The sequence below is a fragment of the Castor canadensis genome, chromosome 4 (assembly GCF_047511655.1).
Source record: "Castor canadensis chromosome 4, mCasCan1.hap1v2, whole genome shotgun sequence".
In the NCBI taxonomy this organism is placed as follows: domain Eukaryota; kingdom Metazoa; phylum Chordata; class Mammalia; order Rodentia; family Castoridae; genus Castor; species Castor canadensis.
Window position 1 is genome coordinate 41,575,179 of NC_133389.1, and position 13,707 is coordinate 41,588,885.

Genomic DNA, 13,707 nt, shown 5'->3' on the forward strand with positions numbered 1-13,707 from the left:
AATCTAATACTGTTTTAATTTCATCCAACTGTTATAATTGGTAGACATAGTTTATTTTACGTAACATGTTCCATCATGTAGCTATCTCAAAATTTATTATTTGCCATTTTCTCTCTCTCTTGGATAACTGAGTCGTCCTCAGTACTTGGCAACAAAATTGGTGATCTGACTATAAACAATAATTATCCCTGAACACATGGATGGATGATTGGTTTATTTCTATTACCTCTAGCCAAACTCAATTCTAACAAACACCTCATAATTTGTCAACAGCTATATTGCCACACTTTATTTTCTACAAATGTTTAAATCATCATCACTTTGTCATTTTTATATATTTTTCTCTGATAGTGAGCTTGAATATGCTGTAAGCAGGGAAAGCAGAGTTGATGGGAAGCTGGAAAACTAGGTTTGGGAATGAAAGAAAAGCACTAGAATCCATTCTAGCTCATACCAAGAAAAGAACAAACTGTGTAGGACCGTGTCAGGCCCACTGTGATGGTTGATTTTTATGTTTCAACTTAATAAGGCCACAGTGCACAGATATTTGGTCAACATTATTCTAGATGTTTCAGTGAAGGTGTTTTTAGATAAAATTAACATTTAATTCAGTGGATTTGGCGTGAAGCAGATTACCATTCTTTATGTGGTTGGGCCTCATCCAATCAATTGAAATCCTTGACAGAATCATGACTGACCTCTGAGTAAGAAGGAATTCTGCCAGCACATTACTTTTGGATTTCGTCTGCCTACACATTTTCCCTGTAAGCATATATTATAGATTTTGAACTTGTACCTCTATAATCATGTGATCCATTTCCTTAAAATAAATATTCATCTGTCTCCTATTGATCTATTACTCTGGAAAACTCTAATTAGTAAAACTACCTTCATGTAACAACTTCCCTTCTATCATCTCAACATCATTTTACCACTCGCTAAATACCGAATTCTTTCTGCAGAGCTTTTACTCATCTGCCTTTAATTCATCTGCCATTTTCTAGCTATTGTAGAGGTCAAAGTGAGTGGGAGTTTGGCCCTCTTGGGTGCTGTTGTAGGAAAAGGAGCTATGATTAAACTATCTACTCTGGATATACAGCACAAGGGAAAGTAATTCCTGAGATGTAATTGAGATTCTATTAAGAAAGGTTTATAAATGTCATGAAGCCATAATATGAAAACCCTCTACAATAAGGCAGAAGAAAAGTGATACTTTAAAAAAGAAAACACATTTTTTTTTTGTTTAAGTGAGCATAACGGACAGAACTCAAACATGAAGAGAGGAATTATGAACAGTGAGAAGACCAAATACTTCTCAGAGAGAAATAGAAATTCATGCATAGAGACTGAAGGAAAGTGGGCCAGAAGGTCATATGTTCAAATCCCGGCTATACCATTCAGATTGTAGGTAATTTTTTTTAACATTGGTGTCTCAGTTTCCTTATTTACAAAATGAATGTAGTAAGAGTGCCTGATTGCAAATTTACTGTGTATGTACCTTAGATAAATAGAAATGAGAACAGGGCATACCAAAACTTATGGTATGAAATGATAATAGTATTCATGGAGAAATTCATGGCTGTAGAAGACATTTACATTTTGTGAGAAATACACTCACATGTCCAAACTCAAAGAATAGAATCAGAGACACATGGAGTACAGTGAAAGTGAGACTTAGGATGCTCTTGCAAGACTGACTGCCTAATGAGCAGAGACCCTAGAAGCTGTTACAATAAGCATTATTTTGTGTATTGCACAAGTTCCTTCCCTGGTTCCTCAATGCCTCATAAAACCATGGGTTTTATATTCTTTTCTCAGACATTGCCTAATTCCTATTGGGCTATTTTAAAATATGACTCTTAGGATTGGTCAAATTTTAGAAGTAGGATCCACGTCTTCTTGTGGCAGGAAGGTTTCCCTGTGATATGTGGCTTCTGGTACATACACAGTTTTTACCTATTCCCTCACTCTATCATAATTCACCCCTCCCAAGTTAAGTTATTGTGACAGTTGCCCCTCCCTCAACATCTGCAAGCTGATAAGCAAGCAAGCAAGCAAGCAACTGTTTTTTTTTTTTTCATTTTTCTTTTATTATTCATATGTGCATACAAGGCTTGGTTTATTTCTCCCCCCTGCCCCCACCCCCTTCCTTACCACCCACTCCACCCCCTCCCGCTCCCCCCCCAATACCCAGCAGAAACTATTTTGCCCTTATCTCTAATTTTGTTGTAGAGAGAGTATAAGCAATAATAGGAAGGAACAAGGGGTTTTGCTGGTTGAGATAAGGATAGCTATACAGGGCATTGACTCACATTGATTTCCTGTGCGTGGGTGTTACCTTCTAGGTTAATTCTTTTTGATCTAACCTTTTCTCTAGTTCCTGGTCTCCTTTTCCTATTGGCCTCAGTTGCTTTAAGGTATCTGCTTTAGTTTCTCTGCATTAAGGGCAACAAATGCTAGCTAGTTTTTTAGGTGTCTTACCTATCCTCACCCCTCCCTTGTGTGCTCTCGCTTTTATCATGTGCTCATAGTCCAATCCCCTTGTTGTGTTTGCCCTTGATCTAATGTCCACATATGAGGGAGAACATACGATTTTTGGTCTTTTGAGCCAGGCTAACCTCACTCAGAATGATGTGCTCCAATTCCATCCATTTACCAGCGAATGATAACATTTCGTTCTTCTTCATGGCTGCATAAAATTCCATTGTGTATAGATACCACATTTTCTTAATCCATTCGTCAGTGCTGGGGCATCTTGGCTGTTTCCATAACTTGGCTATTGTGAATAGTGCCGCAATAAACATAGATGTGCAGGTGCCTCTGGAGTAACAGTCTTTTGGGTATATCCCCAAGAGTGGTATTGCTGGATCAAATGGTAGATCGATGTCCAGCTTTTTAAGTAGCCTCCAAATTTTTTTCCAGAGTGGTTGTACTAGTCTACATTCCCACCAACAGTGTAAGAGGGTTCCTTTTTCCCCGCATCCTCGCCAACACCTGTTGTTGGTGGTGTTGCTGATGATGGCTATTCTAACAGGGGTGAGGTGGAATCTTAGTGTGGTTTTAATTTGCATTTCCTTTATTGCTAGAGATGGTGAGCATTTTTTCATGTGTTTTCTGGCCATTTGAATTTCTTCTTTTGAGAAAGTTCTGTTTAGTTCACCTGCCCATTTCTTTATTGGTTCATTAGTTTTGGGAGAATTTAGTTTTTTAAGTTCCCTGTATATTCTGGTTATTAGTCCTTTGTCTGATGTATAGTTGGCAAATATTTTCTCCCACTCTGTGGGTGTTCTCTTCAGTTTAGAGACCATTTCTTTTGATGAACAGAAGCTTTTTAGTTTTATGAGGTCCCATTTATCTATGCTATCTCTTAGTTGCTGTGCTGCTGGGGTTTCATTGAGAAAGTTCTTACCTATACCTACTAACTCCAGAGTATTTCCTACTCTTTCTTGTATCAACTTAAGAGTTTGGGGTCTGATATTAAGATCCTTGATCCATTTTGAGTTAATCTTGGTATAGGGTGATATACATGGATCTAGTTTCAGTTTTTTGCAGACTGCTAACCAGTTTTCCCAGCAGTTTTTGTTGAAGAGGCTGCTATTTCTCCATCGTATATTTTTAGCTCCTTTGTCAAAGATAAGTTGCTTATAGTTGTGTGGCTTCATATCTGGATCATCTATTCTGTTCCACTGGTCTTCATGTCTGTTTTTGTGCCAGTACCATGCTGTTTTTATTATTATTGCTTTGTAATATAGTTTGAAGTCAGGTATTGTGATACCTCCTGCATTGTTCTTTTGACTGAGTATTGCCTTGGCTATTCGTGGCCTCTTGTGTTTCCATATAAATTTAACAGTAGATTTTTCAATCTCTTTGATGAATGTCATTGGAATTTTGATGGGAATTGCATTAAACATGTAGATTACTTTTGGGAGTATAGACATTTTTACTATGTTGATTCTACCAATCCATGAGCATGGGAGATCTCTCCACTTTCTATAGTCTTCCTCAATCTCTTTCTTCAGAAGTGTATAGTTTTCCTTGTAGAGGTCTTTCACATCTTTTGTTAGGTTTACACCTAGGTATTTGATTTTTTTTGAGGCTATTGTAAATGGAATTGTTTTCATACATTCTTTTTCCGTTTGCTCATTGTTAGTGTATAGAAATGCTAATGATTTTTCTATGTTGATTTTATATCCTGCTACCTTGCTATAGCTATTGATGATGTCTAGAAGCTTCTGAGTAGAGTTTTTTGGGTCTTTAAGGTATAGGATCATGTCATCTGCAAATAGGGATATTTTGACAGTTTCTTTACCTATTTGTATTCCTTTTATTCCTTCTTCTTGCCTAATTGCTCTGGCTAGGAATTCCAGTACTATGTTGAATAGGAGTGGAGATAGTGGGCATCCTTGTCTGGTTCCTGATTTTAGAGGGAATGGTTTTAATTTTTCTCCGTTAAGTATAATGCTGGCTGTAGGTTTGTCATATATAGCTTTTATAATGTTGAGGAACTTTCCTTCTATTCCTAGTTTTCTTAGAGCTTTTATCATGAAATGATGTTGGATCTTATCAAAGGCTTTTTCTGCATCTATTGAGATGATCAAGTGGTTTTTGTCTTTGCTTCTGTTAATGTGGTTTATTACGTTTATTGATTTTCGTATGTTGAACCACCCCTGCATCCCTGGGATGAAGCCTACTTGGTTGTGGTGAATAATCTTTTTGATGTGTTGCTGAATTCGATTTGCCATTATTTTGTTGAGGATTTTTGCATCAATGTTCATTAAGGAGATTGGCCTATAGTTCTCCTTTTTGGAGGTGTCTTTGCCTGGTTTTGGGATAAGTGTAATAGTGGCTTCATAAAATGTGTTTGGCAGTTTTCCTTCCCTTTCTATTTCATGGAACAGTTTAAGGAGGGTTGGTATCAGTTCTTCTTTAAAGGTCTGATAGAATTCAGCAGAGAATCCATCAGGTCCTGGACTTTTCTTTTTGGGGAGATTCTTGATTGCTGCTTCAATTTCATTTTGTGTTATACGTCTATTCATGTGATTAATTTCCTCTTGGTTCAGTTTTGGATGATCATATGTATCTAGAAATCTGTCCATTTCTTTTAGATTTTCAAATTTATTTGAATATAGGTTCTCAAAGTAGTCTCTGATGATTTCCTGGACTTCCATGGTGTTTGTTGTTATCTCCCCTTTTGCATTCCTGATTCTACTAATTTGGGTTTTTTCTCTCCTCATTTTAGTCAGGTTTGCCAGGGGTCTATCGATCTTGTTTATTTTTTCAAAGAACCAACTTTTTGTTTCATTAATTCTTTGTATGGTTTTTTTGGTTTCTATTTCGTTGATTTCAGCTCTTATTTTTATTATTTCTCTCCTTCTATTTGTTTTGGGATTTGCTTGTTCTTGTTTTTCTAGGAGTTTGAGATGTATCATTAGGTCATTGATTTGGGATCTTTCAATCTTTTTAATATATGCACTCATGGCTATAAAGTTTCCTCTCAAGACTGCCTTAGCTGTGTCCCATAGGTTCTGGTAGGTTGTGTTTTCATTTTCATTGACTTCTAGGAACTTTTTAATTTCCTCTTTTATTGCATCGATGATCCATTCTTCATTAAGTAATGAGTTATTTAGTTTCCAGCTGTTTGCATGTTTTTTGTCTTTACTTTTGTTGTTGAGTTCTACTTTTACTGCATTGTGGTCAGATAGTATGCATGGTATTATTTCTATTTTCTTATATTTGCTGAGGCTTGCTTTGTGCCCTAGGATATGATCTATTTTGGAGAAGGTTCCATGGGCTGCTGAGAAGAATGTATATTGTGTAGAGGTTGGATGAAATGTTCTGTAGACATCTACTAGGTCCACTTGATCTATTGCATATTTTAGATCTTGGATTTCTTTATTGAGTTTTTGTTTGGATGACCTATCTATTGATGATAATGGAGTGTTAAAGTCTCCCACAACCACTGTGTTGGCGTTTATATATGCTTTTAGGTCTTTCAGGGTATGTTTGATGAAATTGGGTGCGTTGACATTGGGTGCGTACAGATTGATGATTATTATTTCCTTTTGGTCTATTTCCCCTTTTATTAGTATGGAATGTCCTTCTTTATCTCGTTTGATCAATGTAGGTTTGAAGTCTACTTTGTCAGAGATAAGTATTGCTACTCCTGCTTGTTTTCGGGGGCCATTGGCTTGGTAAATCTTCTTCCAGCCTTTCATCCTAAGCATATGCTTATTTCTGTCGGTGAGATGAGTCTCCTGTAAGCAACAAATTGTTGGATCTTCTTTTTTAATCCATTTTGTCAAACGGTGTCTTTTGATGGGTGAATTAAGTCCATTAACATTAAGTGTTAGTACTGATAGGTATGTGGTGATTCCTGCCATTTAGTTATCTTAGTTGTTTGAAGGTTTGATTGTGTGTACCTAACTTGATGTTACTCTCTACTGTCTTGCTTTTTCTTATCCTGTGGTTTGGTGCTGCCTGCCTTTTCATGGTTAAGTTGGGTGTCACTTTCTGTGTGCAGGATCCCTTGCAAAATCTTTTGTAATGGTGGCTTTGTGGTCACATATTGTTTTAGTTTCTGCTTATCATGGAAGACTTTTATTGCTCCATCTATTTTGAATGATAGCTTTGCTGGGTAGAGTATCCTGGGGTTGAAGTTATTTTCATTCAGTGCCCGGAAGATCTCACCCCACGCTCTTCTTGCTTTTAATGTTTCTGTTGAGAAGTCTGCTGTGATTTTGATGGGTTTACCTTTGTATGTTACTTGTTTTTTCTCTCTTGCAGCCTTCAATATTCTTTCCTTAGTTTCTGAACTTGTTGTTTTAATGATGATATGTCGTGGAGTAGTTCTATTTTGATCTGGTCTGTTTGGTGTCCTGGAGGCCTCTTGCATTTGTATGGGAATATCTTTCTCTAGATTTGGGAAATTTTCTGTTATTATTTTGTTGAATATATTACGCATTCCCTTCGCTTGCACCTCTTCTCCTTCTTCGATGCCCATGATTCTCAAGTTTGGTCTTTTGATGGAGTCGGTGAGTTCTTGCATTTTCTTTTCACAGGTCTTGAGTTGTTTAATTAGTAGTTCTTCAGTTTTTCCTTTAATTACCATTTCATCTTCAAGTTCTGAGATTCTGTCTTCTGTTTGTTCTATTCTGCTGGATTGGCCTTCCGTTTTGTTTTGCAGTTCTGTTTCGTTCTTTTTTCTGAGGTTTTCCATATCCTGGCTGTTTTCTTCTTTATTGTTGTCTATTTTTGTCCTGAGTTCATTTATCCATTTATTCATTGTGTTCTCTCTTTCATTTTGGTGTTTACACAATGCTTCTATGGTTTCCTTTATTTCTTCTTTTGCTTTTTCAAATTCTCTATTTTTATTGTCTTGGAATTTCTTGAGTGTCTCCTGTACATTTTGGTTGACCCTATCCAGTATCATCTCTATAAAATTCTCATTGAGTACTTGTAGTATGTCTTCTTTTAAATTATTCTTGTAGGCTTCATTGGGTCCTTTGGCATAGTTTATCTTCATTTTGTTGGAGTCTGGCTCTGAATTTCTGTTCTCTTCATTCCCCTCTGGTTCCTGTACTAATTTTTTGCTGTGGGGAAACTGGTTTCCTTGTTTTTTCTGTCTTCCTGTCATTGTCCTTGGTGTTGTTACTGTCCCTGTACTGTGTGTAATTAAGTATTTTCTAGCTTGTAATAATAACAATGGTAATATTGAGAATGGAAGAGTGAGCTGAGATGGAAAGCAAGAAGTTAAAGAAAAGGGGAAAACAAATATACAGACAAGAGGGAGAAAGCAGAACAAGGTATCAGACAAGAGAGTTTCAAAGGTATAAACAGGGAGTGTTAGTGTACTAATCGACAGTAAGCTGAACAGACAATAGAGTGACAGAGAGAGGATTGAAAATCAAAGATAAAAAAATAAAAAATAAGTATATGAAAGTAATATCTACTTATAAAAATGAATTAAAATAAAATGGAAAATAGAAAATTAAAAAAAACAAAAAAAACCAAAAAACTTCCAAGTTTATATGCAATGCAATTTCAGTCTTAATAGTTTGGATGTCCGTCTCAATCTCCAGTCCTGGAGTTGGTGCCTCAGATGTTGTTCTGTAGTTGTTTCATCAAAGGGGATGCATAAAGTAGAGCAAAACTACACTCACACACACACAGAAGAAAAAAAAAAAAAAAAAAGCCCCACCAAGTGTCCCCAGTTCAAATGCAATACAGTTTCAGTAAGTTTTTCGGCTTGCAGGTGTAATTCGGTTGTTCTCTCATCAAAGGTAGGGAGAAAAAGAAAAAAAATGACTTGAAAATGGATCACCACTGACTTTATTTCTAACCCATTTAAAAAACAATAATCCCATTTCAATAAGCTAACTTTATAGCATATGAAACTAGAAAAGGAGAAACAAACTAAATGCAAAAGCAGAAGAAAGGGAATGGTAAAGAGCAGAGGAGATAAAACTGAGGCCTGAGCTAAAGGCTGGTCATTCCTCTTCCTCTTCTGGAGCAGTGGATTAAGTCTACCCCTCCCTCCACCACTTCCTGGGCTTTCCATTCTAGATCACTACACACCTGACCTGTTTTCTTCAGGGACAGGTCTCAAATAAGCAGGGACAGCTCATATGCAGCAGGGCTTCCTGAAGTTATTCAAATTAGCCACTACTAAGGGAACCCCCTGAAATTAAGTTAACTCTACCCTATTTGCCACATAAGAGCTGCCTCCTACAATTCCAGCCTGCTACTAACTTGTCCTCAAGTGAAACTCTCCTGAGTGGCTCTACCTGGCAGCCATCTACCCCTTGAACTGTAACAAAAAGTTGTGCGTTTCATTTATGTCATGGTCATAGTGTATTGACAATGAAAGAATCTTTTAATCTTTTAAAGCAGGAAGAGGAGACTTGAAGAATAATGGTTTAATATGTTTGGAGTTTCTCTTCAGGGCAAAGATGATGTGTTGGTTCATTCAACATAGTGAACATACAGATCCAGTGAACTGGACACTTTCACATAATTTGTTTTATGGTATATGAGTTTTAGTGCAGTGAAAAAAATAGGTAAATTTGAAAAGTATCAAATTTAAAAGAGGCAAGTAAGACAATCAAGATACATTTTAAGATCAACATTACATTTAATTAGAAAAAATATATACAATTTAAACTGTAGCTTAACCACATGAAAAAATTTTTAAATGCAATTATTATTCCAGGATCAAAGGAGAAATAAAAAATGAAATTTCAATTTATTACACTCAATAATGGACCCTATATGTGATGATATTGTAATTAGATTTGATCTAACTTGTAAAGAGCAAATAATTCCAATGTTGTTTTCCATAGAAAAGGAGGGAAATTTTTAAATTAAATGAGGCTGACATTTTTATAACAGAATCTTAGGAAAATTGTACAAAACTTAGTAATAAATGCATATTTGAATATATTATATAAAATAGTTGCAAAAGAGTCCTTTAAGAGAAAAATTATTGTTCCAAGAGTAATTTATTATAGCAATGCAGAGATGGCTTAACAACAGAAAATCTAGGCATATAATTTAGTGTGTCAACATACTTCTTATAATTCAGAAGTTAAAGCTCAGCACGATGACACACGTCTCGTAATTGGGAGGTGGGGCTGGGGAATCCAAAGTTTAAAGCCAGTCTGTACTATGTAGAGACAATGCTTAAAAAAATTCAAAAGCTAATAAACACAAAGAAACTTTGCGTATGTGAATAAAGAACTACTTCATGAAAATCACTCACATTCACATTGTTTTGTAGTGAGAGTAATAGTAGAGTTTATCAGAGAAGGAATTTAGTATACAGGATAAAATAGGGAGAAGTTTGCATTCATATGAATCACTGAAATGCTAAAGTAATTTCAAGGAACAGTAGGAACAATTCAAGTACCCCTGACAACCATTAACACTGTCTTGGAGGATGCTGGCAATGTGATAGGTAAATAAAATGGAATAAAAGAACATTTCTAAATGATGATATAAAAGTATTTTTATATATTATAACTGAAATAACAATGAGAAGGATTTTTTTCAAAATAAGTGTATATTTATTAAAAACAGACTCCCAATACAATATACTTCTAACAATATGAATAAAATAAGTTTTTTCCATACTGGCAATAAATACAAATATAAATGAAAAATTTGTATTATCAACATAGTCATTAAATTTTTCTTAAGAAATTTATGAATGCACAGGTATTTAAGACTAATTATATACTCTTAGTGACAATTATATACTAATTTTCTTCCACTTAGGAAAATAAAAACATGTAAACACAAACTGTTCTAAGAAAGGAAGGTTTATTATTTTTCTTTTCTTTTTTTTAAAAATTCATTTATTCATATGTGCATACATTGTTTGGGCCATTTCTCCCCCCTGCCCCCTACCCCCTCCCTCTACCCCCCCAACCCCTTAACTCCCAGGCAGAACCTGTTCTGCCCTTTTCTCTAGTTTTGTTGAAGACTAGACATAAACAATAATAAGAAAGACAAAGCATTTTTGCTAGTTGAGATAAGGATAGCTATACAGAGAGATTCCTCGCATTGCTTCCATGTAGAAATGTGTTACAACCCAAGTTGATTCATCTCTACCTGACCTCTTCACTACTTGTCATTTTGAGGTTTCTGTATTAGTTTCTCTGCAGTGGAGACATCAAACACTTTCAAATTTTGGTTTTCCTACCTATCCCCATTCCTCCCATATGTGCTTGCCCCTTAGCATGTGACCCAAGTCCAACAACATTACTGCCTTTGCCCTAGATCTAAAGTCTGCATGTGAGGGAGAATGTATGATTTTTGGTCTTTTGAGCCTGGCTAACCTTGCTCAAGATGATGTTCTCCAGTTCCATCCATTTACTTGCAAATGATAAGATTTCATTCTTCTTCATGGCTGAGTAAAATTCCATTGTGTATAAATACCACATTTTCTAAAATCCATTTGTCAGTAGTGGGGCATCTTGGTTGTTTCCATAACTTGGCTATTGTGAATAACACTGCAATAAACATAGGTGTGCTGGTGCCTATGGAGTAAGCTGTGTCACAGTCTTTTGGGTATATCCCCAGGAGTGGGGATACTTCCCATACTTAATATGGGAAGAAAATGTGTATGAAGAACTTTTGACCTAAATGATAGGTAACTTAAATTTAAATTATTTCTTTTAATTAACCATGATGAAGTGAATGCATATATTAGCAAAAATATCATTTCCAGGTGATGGAGCTACTCAGAAGAGTTCATGAAGAACTTGAAGAAGCTAAAAAAGAATGTGAAAATGCCAAACTGAAGCTTAGCCAAATCGAAGAAGAAATAAAACAAAGTATTTCCAGAGATGAAGCAAGCTTAATGACCTACAAGTAAGAATTTTTCATAAGTGCTCCTGATAGCATTAGCAAAATATTAATCAAAAATATAACAGGGATTATTAGCCAAAAACTTTCAGATAAGCAGAACAGCATTTAAATGAACCTAATCTAGTCTATGACCAAGTTTGTATATAAATTAAATACATATATTTTTTATATGTAAATTTACATTAATTCCTAAACCAGTATATTTCTGTATCATTTTTTAAGCTTTTCATGTATTTGCCAAATTGTCCAGGGTATGATATAATAAAAATATATATTTCTGCTTTCTATGTACAAGTAACAAATGACTACACTATATTTTAAAATCATGGGATATTATTAAAAAATCACATACTTGATATGTTAATTATAAATGTATAATTTAATTATTTAACTTGGATTTTTGCAAGTTAATAAAATATTTATAAAAATATAGACTGATTATATCTTATAAATTATTAGTTTAGGTCTTTTTCCTGATATTTGCTTCTGATGTATTTATTTTTTCTGATATTCTTACTATTTCTTTTGTTGACTTTAAATTCTTTATGGTTCTGGGTGTCATAAAATTTAGAGTGTTTAAAAATGTTTTTTATTGTTATGCTTGCTGGTGGTACATTGTGGCATTTACAAAAGTTCTTGCAATATATCAATTGATCAATAATTTAGTAGAAGCCACGTGCTGTGGCAAATGCCTGTAATCCTAGCTATTTGGAAGACTGATATTGGGAGGATAGTGGTTTGAGGCCAGGGCAAAATGGACTGGAGGTGTGGCTCAAGCAGTAGTGTACCTCTTTGGGGCTGGTAGAGTAGCTCAAGTCATAGTGCATCTGCCTAGCAAGCCTAGCAAGTGGGAAGCCCTGAGTTCAAACTCCAGTCCCAACCAAATAATAATAATAATAATATAATTTTAGTAGAGAAAAACTCACTTTAAATGCATTATAGAGCTAGAAACAAATAAATTTGAGAAAAATGAACATAATTTGTACAAGACCTATAATCCAGATTCATTTGTTAAGATGTTTATATTCTCACTTATTTATATGTGCTTGAAGATTATTTTTTAAATAAATCTCTTTTATAACTCACTTGATTTATTGTACTTTATATTTCCATCATGATTGCTTCTATGATCTGTGGTTTATTTACAAATATCTAAAATATTTTCCATGATGAGTTTCTAATTATGTTTCCAGTATTGTTTTCCAGTCAAATTGCATTTTACTCAGGGAACATTACACAGCTTTACCCCACTGAAAATTGTAAAGTCTTAACTGTCAACTCATTGACATGGTATTTTTCCTGTTTTTCTGGTAACTATTCCTTGTGTAATTGAAAACAACTCAAATTGTTGAGTGTATTACATCCTTTTGTTTCATTCTATCACAGAGGCTCATCTTTATATAACATTAGCATTAGCTAGGTGCTTGCTGAAAATACAAACTCTCAGCTTCAACCCAGACATATTTAAGAGGACTGGATACTTTTAACAGAGACCACAGTGACACTGAAGAAGTACTTTATTATATTATTAATATTTTATTATTATTTTTTCTGCCACATGTTGAGAAACTACTATAAAATTGCCTGGTAGTGTGTCTGCCTACATAATTTTTTCAGTCTAATCTGGTTTTGCTTCATATATTTAGAAGCTATATTTTTAGTTGCATACAAGCATAAAGTTGTGAAATCTTCCTGGGATACTGAATAATTTTCTCTCATCATTATGAATTTATCTTATTTGACCTCTTGTAGTTCTTTTATCCTTAAACACAATTAAAAATCCAATTTATTTTCACTAGCTTTTTTTATTATTTGGGAAATATTTTCTGTTCCGCAGATTTCAATATGTTGCAGTCCTTATACTTTAGATTCACCAGTGAAAAACATCACATATTTTATCATTTTAAACACATTTTTGAAGTTGGGCCACTGAGTGTATTTATAAATCTCTAATATATTTTGATATGAACCATTATGTAACTCATTCTATTTGACCCATTGGGGTTTTTTTCCCTTAATATTGTCTCATTTCTTGTTGGTTATTGTTACCACTTCATTTGCCCTTCTTGTAGTTGGGTCATTATGAGTCAGTTCTGATTCTTATGTAGGAAATTATGCTAATTACCACTTGCAAACATAACATTTACCACATTAGAAACTTTTACTCTATCACATTTCCCTTGAATTAAATATTTGTTACTCTTATGGAATATTTAAGTTTTTATAACCCATGACACATCATCATTGTTTTACAGAAGGTCTATTTTTTATTTACCATTTACTTTTTCCTTCAGGCATTTGAAACTTTTATATAGGTATACTTTCTGGCTGATATACATC

At 34.6% G+C, this 13,707-nt stretch overlaps 1 protein-coding gene across 12 annotated transcripts in view; it reads left to right on the forward strand.

The window, feature by feature from the left end:
- Ccdc178 (coiled-coil domain containing 178) overlaps positions 1-13,707 on the forward strand; it is a 200,870-nt gene that overhangs the window by 105,321 nt on the left and 81,842 nt on the right. For all 12 annotated transcript variants that reach the window (XM_074070056.1, XM_074070058.1, XM_074070057.1 and 9 more), the window contains one exon: positions 11,228-11,370. In XM_074070056.1, coding sequence (XP_073926157.1) covers positions 11,228-11,370 — 143 coding nt within the window. The remainder of the gene's footprint in view (positions 1-11,227; positions 11,371-13,707) is intronic.